General features: G+C 46.7%; 1 protein-coding gene and 1 non-coding gene across 2 annotated transcripts; one reads left to right on the top strand and one right to left on the bottom strand.

Annotated features, from left to right (window-relative positions):
* Nucleotides 1–2,105: 2,105 nt before the first annotated feature.
* On the bottom strand, nucleotides 2,106–2,178 carry TRNAA-AGC (transfer RNA alanine (anticodon AGC)). Its single transcript has one exon. It is a non-coding gene; the product is annotated as a tRNA-Ala (tRNA).
* An 11,832-nt stretch (nucleotides 2,179–14,010) lies between these two features.
* LOC119110353 (keratin-associated protein 10-4) lies at nucleotides 14,011–16,125 on the top strand. Its single transcript, XM_037234134.1, has 2 exons — nucleotides 14,011–14,123; nucleotides 14,868–16,125. Exons 1-2 carry the CDS (start codon nucleotides 14,048–14,050, stop codon nucleotides 15,926–15,928), a joined length of 1,137 nt encoding a protein of 378 aa, XP_037090029.1. The 5' UTR covers nucleotides 14,011–14,047; the 3' UTR covers nucleotides 15,929–16,125.
* The last annotated feature ends 10,760 nt before the right edge of the window (nucleotides 16,126–26,885 follow it).

Genomic DNA, 26,885 nt, shown 5'->3' with positions numbered 1-26,885 from the left:
CATTACTCGGAATTGATGGGCGAAGATGTTTTTGTAGTCATGCTCCTAAATGTGTTCTTTTCTCCGTAACAATTATATAAAGTTGACTGTAATTCCACGAAGACGACAATGCATTGCTACCCCCCAAACGCTTACAGACGATACGTGCGCATGGCCGCTTAAGAGAAGTGAGCCACTGTTAGCCATTGAGTTCAATGATTATTAGTACAAAAGCACCATAGCACCGAAGAAATGAATTGAAACGCAAATTAAGGCCTTAATTAGGTAAACGGTTTGTTTAAAGTGGGAGAACAGTTGCACATCTGCAGGCATGCTTTGCAGCGCTCAGAATGCTGTCAACCGCATGCATAACCAATCTATTACAGTTCCAAAAGTTATTTATATATATTATATATTATAGTCATCCAAAACCTCTCACTTCTGGACCTGTGCGTTGTCGATCACGTACCTCTGACATGCTAAGCAAGCGCTCTGCCACTTGAGCCACAGCCCCTAATGATATTTGGAATGTTTGGGTGATTCCAGCAGCTCGGTTTCGCTCTGTTCTAGCGTTCATCTCATGTCAAGACCACGCACCCATGTACCATCGTTCCTTTCCTCAAATGACGCATGCTTTGAACCTGCGCGGTCCTTGTTACCGAACAGGTTATCATTTTAATACGGCCGCAGCAGGAGGTGAACAGAGACATCGGCCTCACATGAACTGAAAAGAAAAAACTTATTGGAGCTGCCGGAAAGTTTGTTGTACCTATACATCTGAACACTTGCATTTAGCAAGCCTCATATCATTCCAAAGAAGCATTATACGAAATCTACACGAATAAAACGTCGGGTTCAGGGACAGGGACTTCAGGGACGGAACAGCAGCATTGCTTGGGCACATTATTTAACACCACATAACATCTTCGACCCAACCTGCATGTCCATGTGTGGAGATTGGGCCATAGCAGGCGTAGCAGCAGCCTCAACCGAGTTCCTCAAACCAAACATCGTCGAAACAATTGCTGTTGATCGACCTTCCATGCGGCAGCTTTCCAACACCAGGTCTTCTTAACATCACGCATCTGATGGTGCTTATGTATCCATACTGCTCCCCCAAATTACTGAAATTGATTGCAATACTAAACCATTTTTTTAGGAACTCTTATGAGTCTTTGCAACGTCTCACGTGCATAAATGCAGTGTATACGCTGAAAAAGTCATCTCGACGTGCTTATGATCGGAGAACACTGTCAGGTTGCCGGCTACCAGATCTCTATTCTGCTCATCAACATCCTGCACAACGACGGCAAGGCGATGTCTGGAATGCTTCAATCAGACGTTCAGCCTTCGCAACACAGCTGGATCAGGAGCTCAGCTTAGTGGAAGGCGCGGTCGTGCGCTCGCTGACTGCGGTGATGAGCCGATAGAACTCAACTCTAAACTGTTCTTGTTTGTTAGCTGTGTCTTATCTACCTGATCCATTACAGCTGGCGTTTTCATTTACAGTTTGCAGTCTTGCAGTTTGCATTTACAGTTTGCAGTTATTTTCAAGGAACGCTGCAAACTGTCAGTGGATGTAAAGCATATTTGACAAATGGAAAATATGATACGCAACCTTGAAATTGTTGAGGGTTCTCATTGGTTTGTTCTGACCTCTACACCTAACTAACAGCTGACCGAGCGATGTCAAATGATATCACTACGTTAGTGGCTAGAAGTGCTGTGAGTAATGCACAGGGACGGAGCAAAATGACCAATGCAATCGAGGCGCCTGAAACATTATCTGTCAAGAAGAAATCTTCATTTGAAATGAAAACGAAGTGTCTGTTGTTTCTGCTTGGGTAAGAGACAGACAGCATCATATAGGTTCAGTAGCTGAGTGGATCGTGTAGACCCGACGACGCTTAAAATGATAAAGTAGCGCTGGTTATTATTTGAGGTTAACTCCATTTCGAACTAATGGCGACCGCTCCAGGATGTTTGAATTTTGATGCACATTTGATGTCAATGTAAAGGCATAATCCGAATAACAAGAGCGCTTACGTATGGAATCGTTCTTGCTTGCAAGTAGGCGGCTTCTGCACGCTCTCATGCTCATGACGTGTCATCCAAAATTGACACTTTGGAGCTGCGGGGTATCGATCCCCGTACCTCTCACATGCTAAGCGAGCGCTCTACCACTTGAGCTACAGCCCCGTGTGTCAGGTGGAACATCCAGGTGAGCGAAGGCGCCCGGCCTCAGCCGATACTGACCCCCGAATGTCGAGACCACGCCCCGTCGGCTCCTTTCACCTAACAGTCATGGATGACGGATGTGTTTTTTTGGTGGTTGCTGGGTGAACCACGAAACCAATGTGGTGCGGAAAACATAAAACAAAGTATTATTATGTAAAAGTCCACACAATCTGAATTAGCAAATAGTCCAAATAGTCTAGCCGAATACAAAAAAACTAAATTGACAATATACGCTGTCGTAATATCATAATCATGCGCAGACATATACAGACAGATAGCCTGTAAGGTGACGGGGTCACCTGATGTATAGCAATATGTAACACCGAGACGCTTTGCTTCTATTTGTCAGCACGGGGGAACGCTTTTATAGCGTCATTCTACGCTATCTCTTCGGCGCTTTCGTTGACTCAGAACGCAGCAGGGGGCAACTCGTCCTCCTGTTCGATTCAGCAGCTGCTCGTATGGTTCGTGGTCATCGCCCCCTCACGACGGGTCTACTGAGGAGAGGTATTCTAAATTTTAGAGCATCTATTAACAGAAAACCCGCGTGGAAGAGGTGGTGCTTTGTGCAATACGCGCGCAGCACACAAAGGACAGGCGCGGACACTGCCATCCGATGGGAGATACCCAACTGTGGGATGAAAACGGTGTAGAGCAAGATCACCTAATGAACAAGGTGTTGTTGCGCACTGTGACTTTCCAGGAAATAGGCCACGACATTCTACTTATAGGGATCCCTTGGAATGTTAGAGTAAACCTGCACCAGTAGACGACCTTTGGCTCGTTTTAGCCGTAGACTCACGTTATGAGTTATGACAAACCATGCAAACACAGACATAGTTTGCATACCCGAGAATGTTTACTCATTACGCAGGGGTCATATGGGAACACTAACCAGTGGAGTCGAGGCCAACTATACATGCAAACCCAAACCTATTCAGCGTTGCTCTGGCACGTGCCGGGAGCGGCACACCTTGCTGTCAGCATAACGGTGGTATTCCGCCAACGCGAGAGCTCACCCGATGCTGCCTATTAAACGGTTGTCATGGGAAATGCCTTCACACCTGACTCCTTTAGAGCTGGACCGTTGAAACTTCGAGGTACCGTTTTCGTACCTCTCACATGCTAAGTGATCGCTCTGCCACATGAGCTACGGCCCTATCATGACCCACCCATATTCAGCTGACCGCATACGGCCGGGCGCAGATTATTACAGACACTACTTATTATTACATTACATTGTTACATTACAGATAAAATTACAAAAGTAATGGAAAGTAAAGCACCATATGAGAACGCTGTGCCGGTGCCAATTTGAAATCTATTATATTCTGGTGTTATCCTGCCGCCCAACCTGTTGTTATAGGGCCCTGGGAAAGACCCATCGGAGTACAGACTGAGGACGTGATGTAAGATAATAGATGACCACTTTTACATCACATGTGGTGAGTACATGATGAGAAGTTCACTATACTCGAATAGATGCATCTCTCGGGATTGTTGGGTGGATGTGTACTTGCATATTCCTGAACATGTTACCTTCCTACGTGCCTTTTTAAAAAAAGGTTGCTTTCCACGGAGACGGGAGCGCAGTGCTACAGCCAAGCACTCTCAGGCACTGCGTGCGCATGATCGCGCAACAGAAGCCAGCTACTCACAGGGATGACGCTAAATGATTATTACAATAAGTGCACCACAGCACCGAAGGCTAAATTATTACTAAATTCAGGCGTGAAATGAGAAAACGTTTCCGCTTTAAGTGTGAAGGTAGCTGCATATATTTTCAAGCACGCAGCACGTCTCCCAAGATGCTTTTAACCGCAAGCATGGCCTTACGACCATGTTCAATCCTTTGTAGATTGCCATTGAGAAACTTTCGCTGAGCAGCGGTGTTTCGATCCCACCTCTTTCATATGGGAAGCGAACGCTCCACTACTCGAGTTACAGGCCTGGCTTAACGCTGGGTTGAGTCCAGTAGACCTTTTTCACCGTCCTGGCCTTCGTCTCACGTCGGCACCACGTCCCCCGCCCACTATACGCCATGGTTCCTTTTCCAAATCATGCACGCTTTGGACGTGTTCGGTCCTCGTCACGGAATAAGTCGTCATTTCAACAAAGCTCCCGCAAGAGTTCAATAGAAACATCAGGCTCACACTAGCTAAACAGAAAAATATATGTTGGAGCTGCCGGTGCCCTAAGCATGTCAACATTTAAAACTGGCACGCTTGCAATTATCACAACTAAGCATCAACACGCATTGCGGAAGGAATTATTTTGACTCGGCCTCCCCCGCAGGTTTTCCAGACTGTTTTCCGAACACGGCGGGGCGAAGCCGTGCCTAACTATGCATAGATGTAGGAATTCGAATAACAAATCGTTTGGTGCAAGCCATTAGATATTCCGTGTAAGGTCGCTGACTTGCGATAGGTCAAAATCAGGGCGTGGCTTTCAGTGAAGGCTTTTTGTAAGGAGTCGTTCAACCTGATGCAACATAACTAAGTGTTAGACGAAGCTATACATCTCTGAGATGATCTCTTAGGCAAAATAACAACTGAAGTTTAAAATTAAGCAAATTTGATTGACCTAGGATCAAGTATAAAGATCAGGGTAAGGCTGGAAACTATTCTGTCTTTTCCTCAGGAGTTTCTTTGGGGTACTTTCGTGTGCTCATTTTTAACTTATTGATGGCAGGAGCCGCATGGGCATATTGAATTGACCTCTTGCAGGTAAGAATAAGCCACTGAGCTAACATAACCCAGGTCAACATGTTACTTTTAGGAACATATCGCTAAGTGTATTCCCTGACGCTTATTCAAATGACAAAATAAAGCAAATCTCATAGATCTTTTTCATCTTGACCTTCTTAAGGCAAAAAGTCATGGGCATTAAATGAAAATCAGTGAACTATTGCATAGAACAGACATCCAGGTTCAAGGCAGCTGCATAAGGAGGTCTGGGGTCACTTTGGGCACTAATCTGAAGTTTGACCTCGTTTAACGTTATTTAACTCAAAGCGCATGTCGGAGGAGCCTCAAATCTTAACACGGAAGAGTTCATGCACACGCCAACCCATTCCGTGAATTCGGCGTCCTAGCTTTCTAATTTTTCAGATTTCATTGGTTTAAACCGACGCCTCCACCACCTCAGCGAAAGGAGCTCAATCGGCCAACTGGACGCGTGTTAAAACAAAATTCCCACAAAAACAAGTGACTGTTTTAGGGAAGGGACAGTGGTAGTTCTTAGGATATCTGCGCAATTCTACAACACCAGTAATCTCCGAACAGCACGACACGCAATACGTTGTGGGGATCGGGGAATAACTGCCGTATCAGCGGCTTCTGCGGAGTTCCACAAACCAAGCACTATTATTTGCTGTTAAGCGACACTCCTTGCACCAGGTTTTTCGCACCTGGTTTTGTCGTTGTTATGCATGTGATGATGGTTAGGTACTCGTCATGTTCCAGCAAATTGCTAACCTTCCTAAGAACAGGTCAACATTTTCTCGGCAACGCTTATAATTCAATGCTACCTATGCCGTGCAGAAATGCAGTGCATGCACTGTAAAGGCATACACTACATAGACATGCCTAAGCATGCTTATGGTCTGCATAGCGTTAAAGGTAGATACTGCCTAAGTATGCTAGTATGCTTAGGCATGCGAAACACTGGCAGGGTGCCAGCTGCCAGGTCATGGTCCTGCTCATCAACATAACATACAAGCCTTAAAGGGAATGTTCCACATTTTAAGATATTTAGTTAGGCATCAGATATGATGGGAAACGCTTCTTTGCAACTATTGGTAAGCTTTCAAGGTTCAAAAACGACGCTAAGTAGCAAAATTTCAAAGTTCATAAAAATAGGCTACATTACGTCAATGTTTGATGGCGTCATAAAATGGGTTTGTGGCGACAGTAAAACCTGGCAGCATCTGGCAGCCAGACGTAAAGACTGCGTCGAAACACACGAAAGCTGACGCCAACCGGCCATTCTCGTCGCGGGGGCTGTGTCGGGGCGCGGATTAGTGGGTGGGTTATTTGTGGATTTTTTGTCATAGTGCTGGCCGTAAGAAAAGCTTTCGTGGACTGTTTGACATGCACAACGTAGCGATCACCAGCTTTTATGGCAGACTATGAATATCAAAGCACGATATGCTGTGCTGCTGCTGTTGCTGCTTTGCTGTTAATGATTTTGTCAATACTTTATTGTCGGCCCATCGTTGCGCGGAGTAATGTAGTCCTGACATTGATATCATGTGATGTGTACAGTGGTCACTGTCCTTATTGTTTTAACTGGAAATGGAGTGTCGTGCCCAAATAAATAAATTTGCAACATTCTCTTTATTGTTTGTAACCAGAAATGTGGTGTCATGCGAAAAGTAATAAATTTGTAATATTGCCATGCACTGCCATATTGCCATGTTGGGCTACCAAGAATCTTCTTTTTGCTTAGGATTATTCATGCAATTGATAGTTAACCCTAAAATAACCATTGTGGTACAGCAACGGTCTTGCCGTAGACAGTCCTTTGGCATTGTTAAATGAATTTTTGCCAGTCATTCACAAATTATAAGCTGCTATCTCATAGGCCTGACATGGAGTGCTCAACCAATGTGGTACATCGTGTAATGGCACTGGTCAATAGCTTCATTGTGGCACCATCTCTGTGCCTTACTATGGCATGACATAATGATCAACAATACAGTTTTTCGACTGCAATCCATGCCGCTTTCATAACAAATTCCGGTATGAAAAGATGGGTCAAGACTGCGCTCTTGTATTGGCTTCCCATCTGACATATGGCTGACCAAAAACACATGATACAATATACAAATCACTTTTCGCAAAGCAGGCAACCAATAAGTGACATCACTTGGTCAGCCTGCTTCGGGAATCCAGAAAACGCAGGTGAGAAAGATGCAAACGCATGTCTCACTTCCATGGTCATGCAACATGCTACAGCCATCAGACTGTTTTACTAAAAAATAACAGGAAAATTTTACATGTGGTGAAATGACAATACAAACATGCTGACCTTGCGCAAGGCTGGAGACGTAACAAACGCTTGTAGTTATGGTTGGATGGGCAAAATGCAAGGAAGTGATGAAGCTGCCAGTGCACACAAGGCTCATGATAAGCATATTATTACGGGCTGTCCAAAACGCCAACAGTAATACTTTTCCACCTTTCTCAGCACCCAGCGTTCCACGCAAGTTGCAGTGACTATGACATTGATTACTCAGGAGCAATGCTTACCTGCATACAAGATTTTTGAAGACAGTACAATGTGCACCAATAATCATAAAGCTCTATATTTTCAGAATTGTTTAACGAAAGACAACTTTGCAAAGCCATATAATGTGAGCCTATACTGAGCACGTCCATGAATGAGCTGCACACACCAGCTCATACTGCCAAAATGAATTGCTGATGCAATGACATGAAATGGATTAATTACATGCTGTCATGCCTCAAGAGGTTCACAATGCTGACAAAATCGTAATGAAGAACCAGTAACAGTACTTGACTATGTACACCCCTGCAACATAAGTGCTAGTGTTTCCAGTTTATCGCATTCCTTCGGCGTGTTCAGACACAAACATAAAGGTAGAGGCAGGCATCAGTATCAATTGGCATCAATACATCAGGCATCAATATATCACATTTTATTGGGATTCAGTAGACTGAAGAATACCAAAGCAATGTCCTCTCTCAGAAGAACAAACCTCGCACGCACACTCCGCATCACATCAATACCAATATAAGCCACTGGCACACACTTCCAGTAATCACACGCATTTCGAGCCCCCGATTCACACCCTTTTGTCACGTAAGTGTGATCTCACATTTGCACAGCTCGTGGGACTATCAAATTGCAGGTTTCTCACAATTTCCGCACAGGTCTTCAGTCACAACACCGAACACCACCGTGACCTACCTTCGAAACAGAGTTTCGATGGGGGTTCATGCTCATGCGGCTAAGAGGTTCTTCTTGTAAAACACAATTTTTTGTTCAAGATCTAAATTTGTCGTACCATATGTGTGAAATAATTAGAGAAAAATATATCTAAAATTACTGTAATGTTTCCCACATTTCATAATGCCTTGCTGACCCATAAGCCTGTGCGAGGTTCTGTGCCCCGGTACACAAGGCGCCAACCGAACGGTCTAAGAGATACGTTAGCAGAAGAAGAAAAAACGGCAGCAGGAGAAAAAAGACAGATTTGCCGTCGTGTCTTTTTATTTATAACTCCGGGAGAATGACCATTTCGTGGGTGCCATACTTTTTTGCAGACAGTGGCGTGCTGTTTTGTAACATTGAACTGTGGCCAAGAAATAAGGAAAAATGACCCGTTCACGAGTGTTGCACAACCCGAAATTGCACCCGCTTGTGTTACAGCCAATTATCCAGCCAATTAAAAACAGCCAATTATCTCCCGCGGACTGTGCCAAATGTGCAGCATCATTGCCTTTACAAGTGTAGCAGTGGCCATGCTGTTTTGGCCATAAAAAAGCAGCCTGCAATATCACTGGGATCTAAATTTAACATCTAAGTTTCTATGGCGTTATTTATCAGAAGGCGATTTCGAGGCTGGCTGTAAATAAGCCTTTTCGTACTTTGCGGGCGTGTAACTCAGGAACCAGAGCGTTTTGGGTCTTAAAAAGGGCATACCTGTGAAATGTAGCAAAATGTCCTCAGGATGGCTATTTCAATTCAAAACGCCATACAAATGTGGAACATTCCTTTAATTGTCCATCCAAACTTGGAGTTTACAAAATAGCTGGAGAGCAAGATCGGCTCTATCGAAACCGCAGTCTTGCGCTCACTGCTCACTGTTGGGTGCGAGAAGGGTGCAAAACCACTTGTTACACCACCACCAAAACCTGTTTTCGAGGAGGGTGCCTAATATAACCTGCTATCGATTGAAGGGCTCGATATGCGTACTTGGCTTTTTGCTCTACCTTGTCTGTTACATTTAGCGTTTTAAGTTACGAGCTACGCTGCAAAAGTTTAAATGGGTGTAAAGTACCTTAGAAAATGGTGACATATTTGACGTATGCAACATGTAGGCACAAGAACGTAGATTGTAGAGGGCTGCTGTCCGTTTGGTCAGGCCTCTAGCCACCGCTAATCAGCCGCGAAGAAAATGCTTGCAAGTAATGTCACTACGTTAGTAGTTAGTAGTGCTATTAGTGCTGCACAGTGAGGGCGAAAATGGCAATGAAGTCAAGGTGCCTGAAGCACACAATTGTCCACAGCTGAACCTCCATCTGAAATGATACCGCAATGCCCGCTCTTTCCGCCTGGGTGAGAGGCAGGCGACGCCACATGGCATCAGCAGCTGAGTTCGTTATAAAGGCCCAATGACACGTGCAATGACAAATTCATCCCGGCTCTGATTATAGGCTAACTCCACATCGAGCCAGTTTCGAGAGCACCATGATGTTTGAATTTTTCGAGCCTTGTCTATAAAGCTACTATCATACTAACTGGAGTGTTACGTGCGGAGTCACTCTCGCTTGTAACTAAGCAGCCTCAGCGTGCTCTCATGCTCATGACATGTCATCCAAAAGCCGGATTTGGAGATGCGGGGTATCGATCCCCGTACCTCTCACATGCTAAGCGAGCGCTCTACCACTTGAGCTACATCCCCTCGTTCAACGTCGGATATCCAGGTGAGGAACGACGCCCTGCGTCAGCCGATAATGACCCCCAAATGTCGAGATCCGCGCCCGTCGGGTCCTTTCACCTAACAGCCCTGACGGACCATATCGTGTAGTGGCCACTGGGTGTGCCGTGAACCCAGCAAGTACAAAGACTATAATACATGTCTAACGAACATAATGACGAAATATTTCTTTTTTAAAGTAAACGGAGTAAACGGAGGGTGGTCCAAGTAGGATGTACGAATACAACCAGACAAAATGGACAACATAGGCATGTTTCTATCATAATTGCGCATGGATACACACAGATAGCGTTCGGGGTCCTGAAGTGTGGAGTAACGTGCGATACTAAGACCCTCTGTTCTGTTTGCCACTGCAGGGAACACCGTTATAATCGCGCTTCACGATTTTCTCATGGAGCTTACGTTGGCTCAGAACGCAGAAGGAGGCAAATGGTCCCCCTGACCGATTGAATAGTTGTTCTCGTGGCTCGTGCACCGCACCCTCTCACGGTGGATCTACTGAGGATAGCTATTCTAAATCTCAGGACATTTATAGGATGTTTCATTTGCAATGTCAACTTTAAAAAGACTGCGATATGCATAAGATAACTTGTTGTGGTAGCCCATTTTTACATAACAAGACTTTAAACATTTGTACATTTTTGTTTTTATAGTCAGTGTTCATCTCCCTAGCAAAACGTCTTCAGGTCAGCCTCCTGTACACGAACGAAAATCTGAAACTCCAAAATGACCCCCGCCTGATACGGCACAATCATGGTTTTCATTACTGTTCGAAGCGGCCAGTGGAAGTCATGGGATAATTACAGTTGGTGAACAGGGGTAAAGGGGTTGGGGGAAACCAAAGGTATCTGTGTTTTGAGAAGCGCAGTGCTCTGAACTGCGCCGAATGAGCTTCGCAGTGCCTATTTCAGTTCAAAACCCCACATAAATGTGAAACACCGCCAAAGAAACTCCCGATTAGCTAGACGATCACGTCACGTCATGGACGAGCACGTCCTTCAAGCCGGTGATCTCATGACGAAAGCGCAACCAGTCTACACTCAATCGCAGCCTACGCAACCGCAGCCGAGCATTCGAAGCCAATCATCTCAAATAGCACGACAATTTAAAACGCCAGGTATCGGACTAAACACGTTTGTTACGCTGAAGCCAGTCACAATTCTTACGACTATTAAAAACCTCGCTTTCTGGTATGTTATGTTGTAAAGTATGCGAAGTGGACCTCTGCTGAAAACAAAAACAAAAAATGCGAAAACCACTGATCTGAGGGTCAATGGACAAAGCATTCAGTAACCACTGATCTGCAACGTCATCACTAATATGGTAAAGCTTGCAGTACACTTTTGTCACCTGCGAAAACCTATCTGATTGAAATTGCTGTGTTTGGAAGCGCTTCGTGGCTCAACTTGTTCACTCAGCGAATCGTCATTGCTTCGACATTTGCTTTACACAAGCTCACGCTGCAATCGTTAGCGACCATAGACCAGTGCTAGGCTTCGAGTTCCGTCGAACTGAGATTTCCTGTAATCCGTTTTAATTTTCCCAATTTTGTCACCAAATAGCTTGAAAAAGTGTCCATTGTTGTCACCAATCATATCCTGCGAACCAGTAGATGTTTTGCCACTGAAGCTATAGAACCATGGTCTGATCAATATTGCATGGCTAAAAACACCGAAATCTTTCTGACTCTCATACACCTTATTGTTGAGACACACCTAATTCTAGAGACAGCACAAAGAGCCCCAAAACCATCACTTTGAGAAGGGCAAAATACTAGGGGTCATCATGCGTTCATTCCTCCCCGCGAAGAGGAATTGGATATCAGTATCTTCAACGTACGGACAACAAAACGGATGGAAAAATTTACCAGTCTCAAGGAAAATTAGCGCCATCTTTGCGCCCACGCACACTCCGCAGTCTTTTTTACAGTACGCAGAGGAAGAAAGTGTGTAGTTAAAATAGACACTTGCCGAAGATATTGGCCTGCTATAGACTGAGCTGAATATGTCATTGTTTGGTGGCGTCCTGAGACGTTTCATATAACGCCTAAGTCGATGCAAACTGCCCGTGTCATGGTTGCCACTGTGGTGGAGGGCGTGACTCACTTGTGGTATTTCTACGCGTCGATAGGTGGCGTTGGTATCTATGCGTACACATCTATGTAAGGAGCGTTATGTGCATATGTTTTGGCCTTTTCTCGTGGTGTTTTAATATATTTTCTGGGTTAGCACGTTAGTATGCTTTCGGCGGTATTCTTAAATCTTTCATTCTGTCTCATACCTGTCACAACTAGAACATGCCAAATGTCTGAGCAAGTTGTTAAATAACGCAGTTCGTAATCGATGATGCAATCAGGAACTCAATCTTACTGTTAGCCAGTTGTCTCCTATCGGTGACACACTTCATGCTGAATCGATGGGAACACGAAAGTTTCAGGGTACATATTTTGCTCGATTGTGAGCACGTAATAATTAATAAGGTGTGGTATTTGCGTGACGTTTCTAGGGCGTCAAACATGTTCGGGTAACTTTCAAAAATGTGGGGTGGCATACGTCGCTTGACTTGAATAGATGGTCAACCCGCACCTGCCCGGGGAAGTTGATTATCCCCACGGTTCTTCTTGTACAGTGAAAAAAGCAACGCAGAGAAGAAGTTATAAAAGCTGCAACCACACCTAACTTGCTTGTGCACCATTTGCCATCGTTCGAATGTCCTTACGTGGCAGAACAGTATAGTATCTGCAGTTTGCTTCTTTCAGATATCATAAACAGGCGAGGTCATTAGCCTGAGGTGACGCTAATTGCTGCTTTTTTCGTAAACAATGAAAATCTGTACGTCTTTTTGTGTAGTTTTTACTGAGTGTACAGGAGGAGAGTACTGACTCACATGTGCGACTATAAAACATCACAGAGCTGATGAAATTAACCTAGGTCATGATTTACCTCTGTAGGTGTATTCTGCAAACACATATTGAGCTCAAATTTTTGAGTTTGTTGCAGTTGATTTTTTGACCCGATTAGCATTTATTTTTTGGTTGGATGATTCATGAAGTTGACCTAAGTTGACTTAAGCCGACATGTAGGTTAGCACTAGATGACATTTTTGGTGTCTGGGATACTTTTGTCCAACAGCTGCCAACAATTAAAGACATTAAACAATTTTACAGACACACCGTGACAGGAAAGAAAAGTATCGTCTTGTAGGCTATTATTAGACCAATGTCTAACGGTGACATGATCGAAATAAGTCCCGTGGGGACCAAAATGGTCGGAATGAACTCTTCACAGTCTTAACGCTTACTTCTGTGCCCTCTGTATCGGTCTTGACGTGCTAACATATGTCTTGACCGCATCCATCAGAATGATTTCTTTCCTTCATTGGCTCTAGTGACCTCAAATTTGACCTAAGGTCACAAATGTGAAGTGCGTACTCAATTATTTGACAAGGCTTTCACAGCGGTACCTTTGTTCTCTCTCGTACGACGTCTGAAAGTTAGAGACGCCAGGAGGAAGTCAACTTTGCCAGCCAGGCGAGGTTGTCTCAGACCTTCGGCTGGGTGCAGGTAACTAGGCATAACTTTGAACTGTAGGGAATTATCTTACAAATTGCTGTTTCTATCAGGACAGTTTTGGAGAGGGAGCAAGTCTCAGGGGGTACCAGAATGTCGCGTCCCTCCCCCTGGCGAAATCTTGAATCCGCCCGTGGAGGTGACAATCATGTTCATCATTTTGTTCCCATCACATCGTTAGAGGCATCTTACAGTTATCACAGAGCACCTAATGATTTGTATCGAAATATTTTCATGTTTCGAGTAAAGTCACAAGCGCCTCGCGATGATGGGTTATGGACGAAGTTTCTATCCACTTTTCCTACGCCGCTGCCTCGGTCACCGCCCTGCTCGCCACCATATCCAGTTTTGACTCACGGGCGCCGCCAGCTGATCCTACCGTGTGAATGTCAGCTGTCATGCCCGACCGGTGAAGTGCGGCCAACGCTGACGCCGAGTCGGCGAGCAGACGCGTCACCCCGTCCGAAAAGGTCATAACCGGGTCAGGCTGGGACGCCTGTCACTCAGCACGCTTGCGTTACAGAGGCCCACAGGAAAGCTGGCGCGCGCAGAGCGTGGACCCGTTCACTGCGAACATGGCGCGTGCTACGAGAGCTGCAGCGTTGCTGCTGTTTCTGCTGAACTCTGCGCAGGCTCAGAAGGACGCCGGAGGTTCGTAACTGTGGCCAGCTGCCGGTAGAGTCGGTAGCTGGCTCGGTCTGATTTTTCAGACTCTCGCCAGCGCGCTAAATGTCCGAGGGAACTTTTATATTAAACAATATTGTGCCTCTGCCAGAAGTAAATGCTAGGCCTGAGCCTACCGAATATACGGGAAGCTTTCCCCCTCTGACTTGAATACCACAATACTCGGGGCAACTGACCGCACCGTTTAGAACGGGCCCAGCAATATGGAACCTGGATAGCGGCGTTCAGGGTCGATTTCTGACTACATCGCTTTTTTGCGTTTGATGTGAAAAGTCCGCGAGCCTGGTTAAAGCACCGGATGACAAACTCCGCTTCAAGGTATATGCTTACGAATTGATAATGCTACAGAACATCATGTGGCTGAATATATATATATATATATATATATATATATATATATATTTATGCGTACATATAAAATATGCATAATATATGTAGGTATATAAATGGGAGAAAAGGGAGCCTGTGCCTACCTCCCTAGGACATATGCATGTTTACATCACTTCTGTCAAAAGACACGTTAAACAATTTCGAAAAATGGGCTCGGTTTCAGTTATGACCGCCCCCCAAGTGATTTGCATTGAGACACTGCGACGCAAAACTTGGAGTTTCGTCGCAAGGCGTTTCCCGTTGTGTGTCCTGCATCCGTTCTTCTGCGTGCCTGTCGAACTGCACTGTATACACCTGGCAGTGTTGCGTTTTGCACGACAGGCACGTCGAACCGTGACATCTGCAAGCGGTGCTGCGAGTCTGTTCAGCTGCCCTGTCCGAGTCACTGCCCGCCGTGCCCGCAAACCACGCCAGGCCAGTGTCCGGACTTTCCGGCAGCCTTCATCAGGTGCAAACCGGGCGGCACTGTGGACAGCTGCACGAGCGACGCAGAGTGTCCGAAACATGAGCGCTGCTGCCAGACCGGCTGCAGCCGTAGGTGCAATCCCGTGTGCAACCCGGCCTGCGGCGCCGGCCAGAAGTGCGTTCGCGGGGGCACCCGCTGCATGCTCCCGTCCTGTCCCCTGGGCCCGGCCCGCTGCGTCAAGGTCGGCACGGGGGCTGAAGCGCAGCGCAAGCCGGGCCAGTGTCCCCTCGACGACTTAGGGCCGTGTCCGACCAGTCATACGGACCGCTGCTCTGGCGACGGCTTATGTCCGGGCAATCAGAAATGCTGCAGGTACGGCTGCCAACGCACCTGCGTACCTCCCTGCAAGTACTCCTGCCGGAGCGGCTACCAATGCATACTGCCCCCCGACGTCCCCTGCCCTCTACCCAACTGCGCCATCTCCTCCTGCCAGAGGCGGCAGACGGACAATCCGTGCGCGCTGATACGCTGTCCGGGCAGGTGCGTCGTGCGCGACGGAAAGCCTGTCTGCCAGCGCAAGCCTTCCCCCGGCGCGTGCCCACGCAGCAACTTCTTCGGCAAGTGCCTGAGGCGGCAGGACAAGTGCACGTCAGATGGCGCGTGCGGCGACGGCCAGCGCTGCTGTGCGCGCGCCTGTGGCCGCGCCTGCGTGCCCGCCTGCACTCCGGGCTGTCCGAACAACGCCGTGTGCGTGTTGAAGAAGGTGGTGTGCAAGCGAGCCCCCTGCCCGCCGATCGCCGCGTGCACCAGTACCTGTGGTCACGTGGTCTGTCCCCACGGGCAGCGGTGCGTGGCGGGTCCGCCCAGGCCCCGCTGTGAGGTCGTCACCGGGTCCACCTGTAAGAGCCGCGTATGCTTACCGGGATTTACCTGCCGAATTTACCAGGGTAAACCCGCCTGTGTGAAGTATTCTTGAGCTTGAAGGCTCACTATGGATAATAAATATTCCCTTGCAAAGGCTCATGTCTCACTGTCATCGCTCGAGTTCGCCACTCCGCATAACACAGTCTGATAGGGGGACGAGGATCCCCTCCCCGGGTGTTTCAAAAGAAATGCAGATTTCAAGAATAATTCAACGGAAAATGCCAGCGAGCTGCTCTCAACGATATCTCTCACTTCGTATTAGTTTGTATGTGTTAAGGTCATTAATTGATCCCAGTATGCCAGGTGAAAGGACACATTTTCATGACAATCGCATTTTTCAGCTTTACCCCATAGTACATAGGAGAATTTTCCACATGGTGTCACCTTTTTGGCGACACAAGACCTTAAACTGGCGTTTTTCTTGTTTCCATGCTGAGAAAAATGTTATGTTTTTGTGTTTTTAGCATACATTTGTTATAAATAGTTACATGACTGTAACAATGTCGGCCCGCCGCGCGCGTTCCGCAGCATCTTCGGTCGCCGCCCACCGCCCGCCCAGCCGCAGATAGCCGTGCAGTGCTCCTCGTATAATCGCTGCTGCTCAGGAGCCGCAAAAGCTAGGAGCATTTTTTGGTGTCAGAACACGTGCAATGAATGCCCTGCCAACCGAACGGAAATTTTTGACGCGATTGCAAGACATGCCATAGTGGTATCTTACAAAAAAAATATTACGGTTTCGTTGATGTTTCAATGTTTTGCGTCACATATGCCTCACTGTATTATGCGTTGTGGGTTCACAGCTCTTCACCTTCAAGGATAAGGAAAAACAGGCAGAAATAGAGGACACAATATGTTAAGAGAACCATGATGAAGACCAGGCAAGTTTGCACCATTCCTATTGGCCTGTCCACCATGTAGCGAGCTTCATTGGTAACTGATGCCAATTGAAGCCAGTGTCTGGTTAAGGTGCAAGACATGTGTGGTTGTAGACATGCATCGACAACTGGTCGCCATAATGACAAGGTGCGCTATTAATGTCAAACGGTCTCACTAGTTGTCTGAAATTTGTATGGTCTCGAATTTTCATATTGAATGACAGCAAGCAATGCAATGACAGCCTAACCATACCATTGTCCTCTGTCAAACCTCCCCACTCATTCCCCTGCAACCCATGTCCTGTTAGGATCAGTGCCATCAGTGGGATATACTGACGTTTGATTGACGTCTGCCATTGATGTAATTGCTATATTTGTCGGTAAGGTGATAAGTCGTCCATGAAAGGCACCTGCTTTATAGTCATCTATGGTGTCATATCTTTAAAAAACATCAGCTGGTGAACAATTCAGTATTGCAATGCCCGGTACCAATGTATACCATGATTCAAGTTCCGGCTAAAATGCCTTAAAAAATTAACCATAAGCCATTGAAAAGTAGGCGCATGTTGACGTGACTTTAGTTTGCTGGCCTCCGGATGCAGTGTTATCTTTTGTCGTGAATTCTATATCGCATAAGGCTTTGCAGGCTAGTGATTTTAAGTCATTGGCATGTGATAGCCAGACTTTGAGAGCATACACAACTTGCTAACATTTCCGACACCATGGCAACAACGATTTTTGTAATGAATTGAGTACTAGGAGTTGGCTTATACTTGCCCCAATTTTTGAAGTACTATTGTTTATGTAATTTTTTGTTGCTGTACCAAAATACACACTGTATGGATTGGAAGCAATTTTCTGGGCACAAATATGGCACATGGTAGCAGCTTTGGCACACAGATGTTGATGTTAGGTGGGTGTGGCGTGAAGTGGGCATGACACAGTTGATGGGTTTTCACAGACTGAGTATACAGGGATCACATTTCTGCCACTGTGCGGCCCAATGTGAGCAATGACAAACACCTACACATAAACATTGACATAAACATAAACATTGACATAAACATAAACATAGACATAAACATAAACAAACACCCCAAATTCCCTACCCATAACCAGTGTGAAATATGGGAAGAACTTTGTTTTAACATTTTCAAGTAAGTGTCAAGGACCAGCATAACTTGAATTTTAGATTTCAAGAAAGGTTTAAAACTTTTAGAATTTTAGACTTTTTTGGAATATTAATTATCATTAAGGACCGGTAAAACCACCCCGTCGTCTTCCACGTGAGTTGGCCACCTGGTCATAATCCAATACACCCGCAATCTTCGTCTAATTCTACATCATCTACGTCTACTCTACTCTCTACTACATCTACATCACTAAATCTATGTCATCTTCGATCTGACGCGACTGACCGCGCCCGTCTGTCGTGCTCCAGTAGGCCGTGTTTGTTCATTGTCCGCTGGTAGACCACGCCGTTGACCGCACCAGCCGAACGCCAACATCCAGTGATTCTCCATTCTGAGCTCGCTGGTGATCGTGCTTTCCCACTCCAGCATGGTGGCCATGACCATGCTGCGCACAATGCGGAAGGAACCGCTGTGAAGTGCATCGATGGTGCTCCCACTGAGCCCTCACCTGCCGCCCGTCCACACGATCGTGTTCAGCATCACGCTGTTGCTGAACTACGTGCCGTGGGCGTACGACTCGCCGGCAGCGCTGCCATTCCTCACCATACTGACGCTGATCGGGCTCTGGTTTGGCGTGTCCGTGCCTCTCACTTTCGTTGGCACCTACTTCTCCTTCAAGAAGTATATGTTGGAGCACCCGGTGACCGTTGGGAGCGGACGGACACCGCGCGGCGCCACCGGCCGCTGCCCTCGGGCACTGGGCGCTGAGGGCGACCGCGGCGCCACGGGCGGCCGTCCTCAGGCACTGGGCGCTGACTGAGGGCGACCGCGGCGCCACCGGCGGCCGTCCTCAGGCGCTAGGCGCGGACGGAGACGGCGGAGGGCGGCAGCGCGGCGCCACCGGCGGCTTCCTTCGGGCAAGACTGACAGCAATGTGTAGTCTTGGGTTTGACTATCTGTGGTGTTCAGGATAGTGGCTGGTAGTGAGGAAACAGTTGGCAGTCTTGTAATCATGTAAAAAGCAGTATTTAACTACATACGGCATCGTCGCGCGCTTAAAGAGATTGGGCTCAACCAAGAAAGTTCTTATTTCATTTTCCCAGAACGAGCAGAAAATTATGACTACATAGAGAACCCTTTAAAAACTGCAATCAATGTTATGTACCTGGCGTTGACTCTCAGTAAATTTGTCCCGCCTCAGTTTGTATGTTTGCCTTAGTACGCTCGGCGATGGGCGAGCGGGAACAGCTGCGTTGCTCGCTATTTTGCCCATGGCTAGGATGGCCTGCATCCGGTGGCAGTGGCCGCTCAAAGCCAGCTGATGTCAGAGGGCGGGATGGACTCTGCCGAGCAATGTAGCACAGGAAGGAGCGTCATATATTCTTCCCCCAACCTAACACCTACAATCAGATGTGCTCAATGCGTATACCAGGCTCTGTTATTTTGGACACAAATTCATGCATGGAAATTACCAGAAATACCAGAAATTCATGCATGGAAATTACCAGAAATACCAGAAATTCATAGATGGAAAATGGTTTGAACAAAGTTACAGAACGTCATCATGTGGCGGCTTGGTGTGACCAATAGGCGAAAGTTGTTTTCTGCAATATGGTGTATACGTTTGTTTTTACTTTGTGTTTTGCCAGAAGTATCCTTTTCTGGGAAACATGTTGTCAGCAACGAAAGGCCATAGTGATGGATGCCAATGCGAATAGTTAAGACTCAACTTTGTTGCATTGTTTCCAGAACGTCTCGCGTCTACAGTCGTATCTCCGACCAGTGCATCCTACGGCCAGTGAAGGTATCGAGTACCTTCCCGCACATGCGCCCGCTCCTGGAGACCATCGCGGACAGGCGTATGCAGTTCACCATCACTGGTCCGTCGGAGCGCTCCAGTGTGGTTCACCCAACTGTGCACCACCGACATCGGCCGGACGAGAGTCGAGAGAGCCTGGCGGACAGCCGCACCCGTTACGCCGATTCCAGCAGTTTACATTTGTCATGAATATCTAGCCCTGCTTTGCTCGCCCTGGTGGGCGTTAGGATTGTCCATTGAGGACGGATGCCCCTGGTGGAATTTACATTAGTTGGGAGTGAAATGTTGGTTCTCATTATCATTGGATGCAGAATGTGCCTCGCCAAAGATGTGGCCCCGTCTTTGTTACCCACATTTCGTGGATTCACAAAACATGTTGAACAAGTGAAGTCACTTATTGGTTGTGTGCTTTGCTGAAAGTGATTTGTATATTGTATCTGTGTTTTTGGCTAGTCATATGTCAGACGCAGAGTTAATACAAGAATGCACGTTTGATCCATCTTCCCATGATGGAATTTATTATGAAAGTAGCGGGGGATTGCAGTACAAAAACCATATCATTGTTAGTTATGCCATGCCACAGTACAACACTGAAGTAGACCACAATGGCACTGTTGACCAGTGCTATTTCACAATGTACCACATTGGTTGATTGCTCTATGTCAAGCCTTTGAGAAAACAGTTCATATTTTATGAATGGCTGGTAAAAGCTGATTTAACACTGCCAAAGGACTATTGTCGGCCAGAATGCCATTGCATCACAATGATTTCGTCAGGGATAACTGGTGGTTGCGTAAATAATCCTATGCAAGAAAAACATGCTCGGTGGCTCAGCCTCATCATCTTTAACGTGGCAAGGACGATGATTTGGTGATCAATTCATAGCATTATTACAGATTCATTGTTAATTTTTGCATGTGACTGCACTTCCGGTTCCCAATAACAAAGAATTCAAATACTGGGTATATCAGAAGATATCAATGTCACGACTACAGCAGTACAGGTAAAGACAGGTCGACAGTTTGGTATTGACATCCTCAACAGTCCGTGGCGGATGCGTATTGAAACGTCTAGAGTTCATAAAGTCCCGTGGTCAAAACGTCCAGCGTTCAAAACGTCCAGAAATCGCCCAAAACCTGTTGAACAAAGGAGAATCATAAAGTCCAGGCTCGCAGCGTCCAGTGCTCATATAGTTCAGCATGCGTGAGTCCACGGGTTGGGATACTGTCCCACTTCCTCGCAACCCTTTACGTAATCGTTTGGATATTGCCCGATAGAGGGCTACCGGAGCCGATTTTGCCCGCCTCAGCCGACTAGTGACGTCATGCCGTACAGTGCCGCCCAGTTGCAACACTGCACATGGATATTGGCAACGTTTTGTTTGAGCGCACCCACTTCACCGCAGTCAGCACGTCCTTGGCAGCAGGCACATTAAATAATTCAAAACTCTTATCCCTGGCCTCGTGGCATCGGAAATGGCTGGTTACTCGGCAGTAGCTGCACCGTAATCGTGGAAAGCGCTCGCCGAGGTGTCTGTTAGTTTGGCATTGTGGGCTCATGGATACAATTATCTGCGGTATTTGGTCCCTTATTTACTGTATGTGCTGATGATATTTCTCATTTCTTGAAGCAATTGATGACTGGTGTGTAGGGTGGACTGATTTGATGTCTGCTCCAGGTAGGCGCGCATATCGATCTCTAGCTCCTAGCACGCTAACCTATCTTGTTCGTTATTTTATTTGACTGATTCCCCTCTCTCCCCCCAACTGCAGATTCATTCACACGCTACTGCAAACGGGACTTATTCGGAATTCTACATGCCTTACTCCCAGAGAAGGTGCGGGCTATCTCATCAGCTGAATCCGTATACTTACTCCCTGGTGAGACGCGTTCAGTGGACCCAGCCTACAAAGAATTCGTCTCTTCAATCAGGTACTTTTTAAACGGCCGTGGTTTACCAAAATAAGTTGGTTGGCTGAGCGATGAAAATACAACGCAGAGTACCGTGATGATATGCCAACAAATTGGTTTCTCTCCGAATTTGGCTCACTTTTCACAAATCTGCAGGCTGCATCCCAAGCTACGGCGGGGGATGAAATCCATGCGACTGAATAGGGAAACGCACTGCTGGTTGAAAATAAAAAGGAAGTAAAAAAGCAAACGTTGAACCGCGAGCGTATTCAACTGCCTTCCAAACGGTACACAAAACACTACGCACGTGCCGCGCTTAAAGGCATTGTTGATTCGCCATCTGAACAGCGGAGCCGGGTGTGTGTCACCAAGCTGGTTTGCGATATATAAGCTGAATGAATTGGAAAGATCGTGAGGCTGTCTTCGCCATCCGCTTGATCAATCTTGACGCGCTTTTTCCTTTTACACTTCAGAACTCCCTAAGCATAGAATTTGGGGTCCAGCAATACCAGTCTGGGTTTATCGAAACGGGTACAGTTTGCGCCGCAGAGGGGCGATGGGCAGCATGGTGGTTAGCGGTTAGGGTGCTCATCTCTGGATTTTTGTATCCTGGGATGGAGTCCTGGTCACACCACTACCGCATCCCACGTAACTAATGCCTGATGAATACGTAATAGAGGCGTTCCGCCTCGAAATAGCCATAGCAGCCGGTGAGAAGTGAAGCCCCAATCGGTATTACAGCCCTTCCCGACAAACAAATCGCCACCCGCCAAATTTGCAGACAATGCTTCCGCTCGATCACTGTATATGTGTGGAATAATAATATGCAATCGGCTGCACGCGGAGCTCGGACACACACACACACACCAGCCCAGAGGCTGCCCAACTCGACGGTCCTGCCGGCAGCTACGCTAGCGGCGGGCCGGCGGACGAACCAGCCCGGCCGCCAAATAAAGAACGAATTCACGCGCGCGCCGTCGCCGATCACGTAACCCCGCCAAACGCGCGCGAGGCCTGTGCATGGGGAAGCCCGTCCGCGATCGAAACGCTGCCAGCTCAATCGGGCACGCCGCCATCTTCGCGTCAGAGCCCGAGGCCCCTGACTCGGTTTCACTCGGTTCGCCGCGCTACACATCCCAGCGGACCGGACATCCGGACATGTCGGACATCACGGGATCTCGCTCGTGCTGGACCGGAGCCTCCCCCCTTCCTCCTTCTTCTCGAAAGGCACCTTAATGGAAGAGCCTCGTGTCAGTCAGGAACCAGCACAGGACAGTGTCCCTCTGCCCGTTTTCTGTATGGCCCAAATGCGTCGAACTGGGATCCCTGTGCTATTTTTTAAGCCCGCTACGCTTGGGACCTTTTTGGATCGGTGAGTGGCCCCGCGTTGACCCAGGGTCAACCATCCTGGTCAGAGGGCCTTCGGCGTCATAGAGAGGACCAATGCATCATGCACATTAATTGTAACCAATTGCAAATCTGAAAGGAGCCGGAACTGTCCTTCAGCCTCAATCGGGAAATGCATGGGGTCTCAGGGTTTTGCTGAAAACTCTATTGGGGTCTGGCTGTTGAAGGGAGGGGGGGGGGGAGGGGCGAGAGGTCCAGGAAACCCTGGGAGGAGCTCTTTTCGGAAGTGTGAAGTCCAAAAAATGATCATACTGAATAAGAAGAGCAAACAATATTGCCAAACTCAACGTCTGACAATACCGTAGCAGCGTCTAGCAGTCCAGGAAGTCCCTTTGGTAAACTCGTGGACCCCCTCTGGCTGCTCGGTCGGGGCTTCCTGGTCGCCAGGGGTACACCGGTATTTAAGGGCCCTTACAACTACTTATACCTCTGTTGCCCTTTAAACTATGGACAGTAATGGAACTGGAAATCTACTAGGATACCCTGGTCGCTCAGCGGTCGCATTCACCGCTCAGGTACCTCCAGCAGTGCACACAGGAGATGTTCAGGGGCCCGTGCCTCGCCCACTCCCGCCCAAAGGCTCTGGGGACGGACGATCAAAGGCCCGATTCGTGGCTCCGAAGGGCCCGAAGGGCTCGGTGCAGATCGTGTTAGGAATCCCGGCCCTGCGGCCCGGGTCCGCATAACCGGTATCATTTTGCGCGTCACCGGTGTTACAAAAATTGATGTATGTAGGTATAAGATCCATGGAAGAACAAACACGAGAAAACCTACGTAAGTTGTTCAGTGCATTAGCGAGGAACATTGTTCACATGAATAAGACAACAGTAGTGTAAGCCTTATACCTTGGGGAAAAATGAGAGCGGAGACATCGTTGGGTGGATATTTCGCCAAGATGCCTGTATCTAAACAGCAGTAGAAGTGAACTCAAGATTCAATGCCGATGACCCTACTCGATTTTTCAGTTTTGTTTTTTGAAACAGCAAGCAACAGTTTTTACAACACACCAACATTCAGGATATTAAACAAAGAGCGACTGTCAACCATTGCCACGATAAAATGCTTATCTAAGAATTAGAATGCGCGAACATACGTGTACATGCAAACGAATTTAAGCAAATGGGCATCACGCATCACGCTTCATTCAAACATGCAAGCAAGTTTAATGTGTGATGTGATGCCTTTTTACTTAAACTTGTTTGCATATTGGCATGAAGCGTGATGCGTGATGCCTATTTGCTTTAATTCGTTTGCATGTACACGTGTGTTCGCGCATTCTAATTCTTAGATAGGCTCTGTATCGTGGTAATGGCTGACAATCGTTCTTTGTTTCATCCCCTGAATGTTGATGTTCTGTAAAACTGTGGCTCGCTGGTTCAAAGAACGCCTGAAAATTCGAGTAGGATCATCGGCAAGGGATTTTGGATTCGCTTCTGCTATTGTTTCGATAAAAGCATGTTGCCGAAATGTCAACTCAACTATATCCCCATTCTCCTGGTTTTCCTCCGAGTAATAAGGCTCATATCACTGACTTAATCATCTCTAAGCACGAGATAATTTCATACAAACCGAAGCTACTAGAGAAGGCCACACAGACGTGACATCACCATGCGACTAAAGTTTGGTAGCCCGCAGAATGGTTTTTGGTTGATGCTACGAAAAGGTTGGCAGATACTAGTCAGGTGATTAAAAACGGAGATTTGGCCTTTGAATTGGATGAAATCCTGTTCTACATCTTCATTTCATGTGATATCAGTGGATATTATAATGTTGCATTTTAAAACTTCTGAAGACAACTTAATACTAGGGCCTGATTCCAAAAAGAATCCTACTAAACCACGTTTTCTAGTTTCAGCACCCGCACCATATTTGTCGAGACCAACGCGCGTGCATATCTGTATGCCATGCGTTTTTATAAAAGGAATATATATATACATATATGTATATATATATATATATATATATATATATATATATGTGTGTGTGTGTGTGTGTGTGTGTGTGTGTGTGTGTTAATGAATTAATATGGCATACAATTTTAACACTAACTTAATGGGCAATGACTGCGCACGTCTTGGTACTCCAGTATCCATATACGGTGAAATGCAAAGATAAGGCTATGTGAGGAGGACAGGTGCCAAAAAATTTAACCAGAATTAGAGCGAGAATATGTAAATTCATATCGTGGAATGCTTAAAATGTGTGGTTGATATGATATCCCTTCTGCATGTGTTATGTCGCACGCAGGTGTAAGTACCTACTTTCGCTGTCTTACATCTTATTTTATTGCTGCATTGGACATCGGCAAGGATTTTTCGTGAAAAGATGATACTTATCTTGTCCACAACTGCAACTATGTGAGGCAAGAATGTTTGCTTACTTCCATATTTACTTGCTCCTTCTTTCATCCCACACTGAGCCCGCCTCCGAAAACCAACTCCCATGCGACATGTGATTTGTATGGCGTTCAGTGCTGGATGACTACGGCGCTTGAGAAATTCAAAAGCGGGAAACGTCCCCGTTCAACCAATTGTGAGAAAACCGTGAGAACATTTTCATCCACGCGCCAAACTTGACACACGCGCTTGACAACAGGCAGGCTGGCGCGAACGAAAATGGTGCGAACGATCAGCTGATCGGCCAAGGCAACCGATGGCCGTAACCGCGTAAGTCAGGTGTCAGTGAACCATACTTCGCGTGAGGCCAAGGAAAATATAACCACGATACAGATATATATATATATATATATATATATATATACATATATATATATATATATATATATATATATATATATATATATATATATGGGTACATGTATATGATGGGTGATAACGAAAGTTTTTAATATGCTCAGTTCGTTTCATTGTTTTGTTACGTCCTTGATAATGGGGGTAGGTTCACCGTGTGCTCGGAGCAAGGGGAGCAGAGACCACTTTGAACGGTGCTTATTGCAAATGCTCTTGAAACAGGATGAGTGATGGAGTACGCAATAGCCGTCTAGCAGCGGGCCGCATGTAGCAACACAGCGTGCGTACCTGTTCGCGTGCGTACCTGAGCCGCTGGTGGGCACTTGTTGACTTGAAGGAAACATGCACTTAGAGCCTGAGTGGGGAGAGTTTAGAGGCAGCATGGCCCATTACACGTGTCTCGTGCGAAGGAGGCACGAGCTACATAGCATGTACAAACAACGCTTTTCGGAACATGGAATTGGGTTTTGCAGTCATAAACACGACACGGTATATACTCAGATCCACACCAAAGTGACATAAACGGGACTCAAGCGTGGAGCGGAATGACGGATCAGGAAGAAAGAGCGGGCTACGGTTTGAGGCGATGAGGCGATGAGATGTGTCTCTTCAACCGACCACGACCAATGGTGGGTCCAGAGTGGCAGAGGGTGGGGGTGGGATGGGGCTATGCCCCTTGTCCCTTGGGGCGAGGGGGCAGAAAAATATCATGGTGAATGGGCAGCAAAATTTTCATTTCGGATCCACATAACCTTAATTTTCAAAAGGCCCCAAAATTTCACGGGCACCAGAAATAACCACAAACGTTTCTTTTCAATAGGCACTGAAATCCGATTACATCATAACCGGCCCAAAACCTTCACTCTCTGAAGGCGTCAAATTTTAGGGATACAGCATTGTTGTGCCTCCCATCCTGACGAAATCCTGGATTGGCCCCTTGGGCTAGGGGGCGCCAAAATGGTCAGCTTGGGACACCACAACTTTCATTTCGCGGCACCATGACCTTTATTTTAAAGAGCCCCTCTATCTAAGCGGGCAATTCAAGTTTCCCAAAGCTTTGGTTGTAAACAGGGTTCAAAATCCATGGACATCACAATATCTATGCCTTTCACCC

Source organism: Pollicipes pollicipes, unplaced genomic scaffold (genome assembly GCF_011947565.3).
Source record: "Pollicipes pollicipes isolate AB1234 unplaced genomic scaffold, Ppol_2.1 Scaffold_7231;HRSCAF=8579_pilon_pilon_pilon, whole genome shotgun sequence".
NCBI lineage: Eukaryota > Metazoa > Arthropoda > Thecostraca > Pollicipedomorpha > Pollicipedidae > Pollicipes > Pollicipes pollicipes.
Note: the sequence above shows the minus strand (reverse complement) of the source record. Positions and strands in the feature narration are given on the sequence as shown.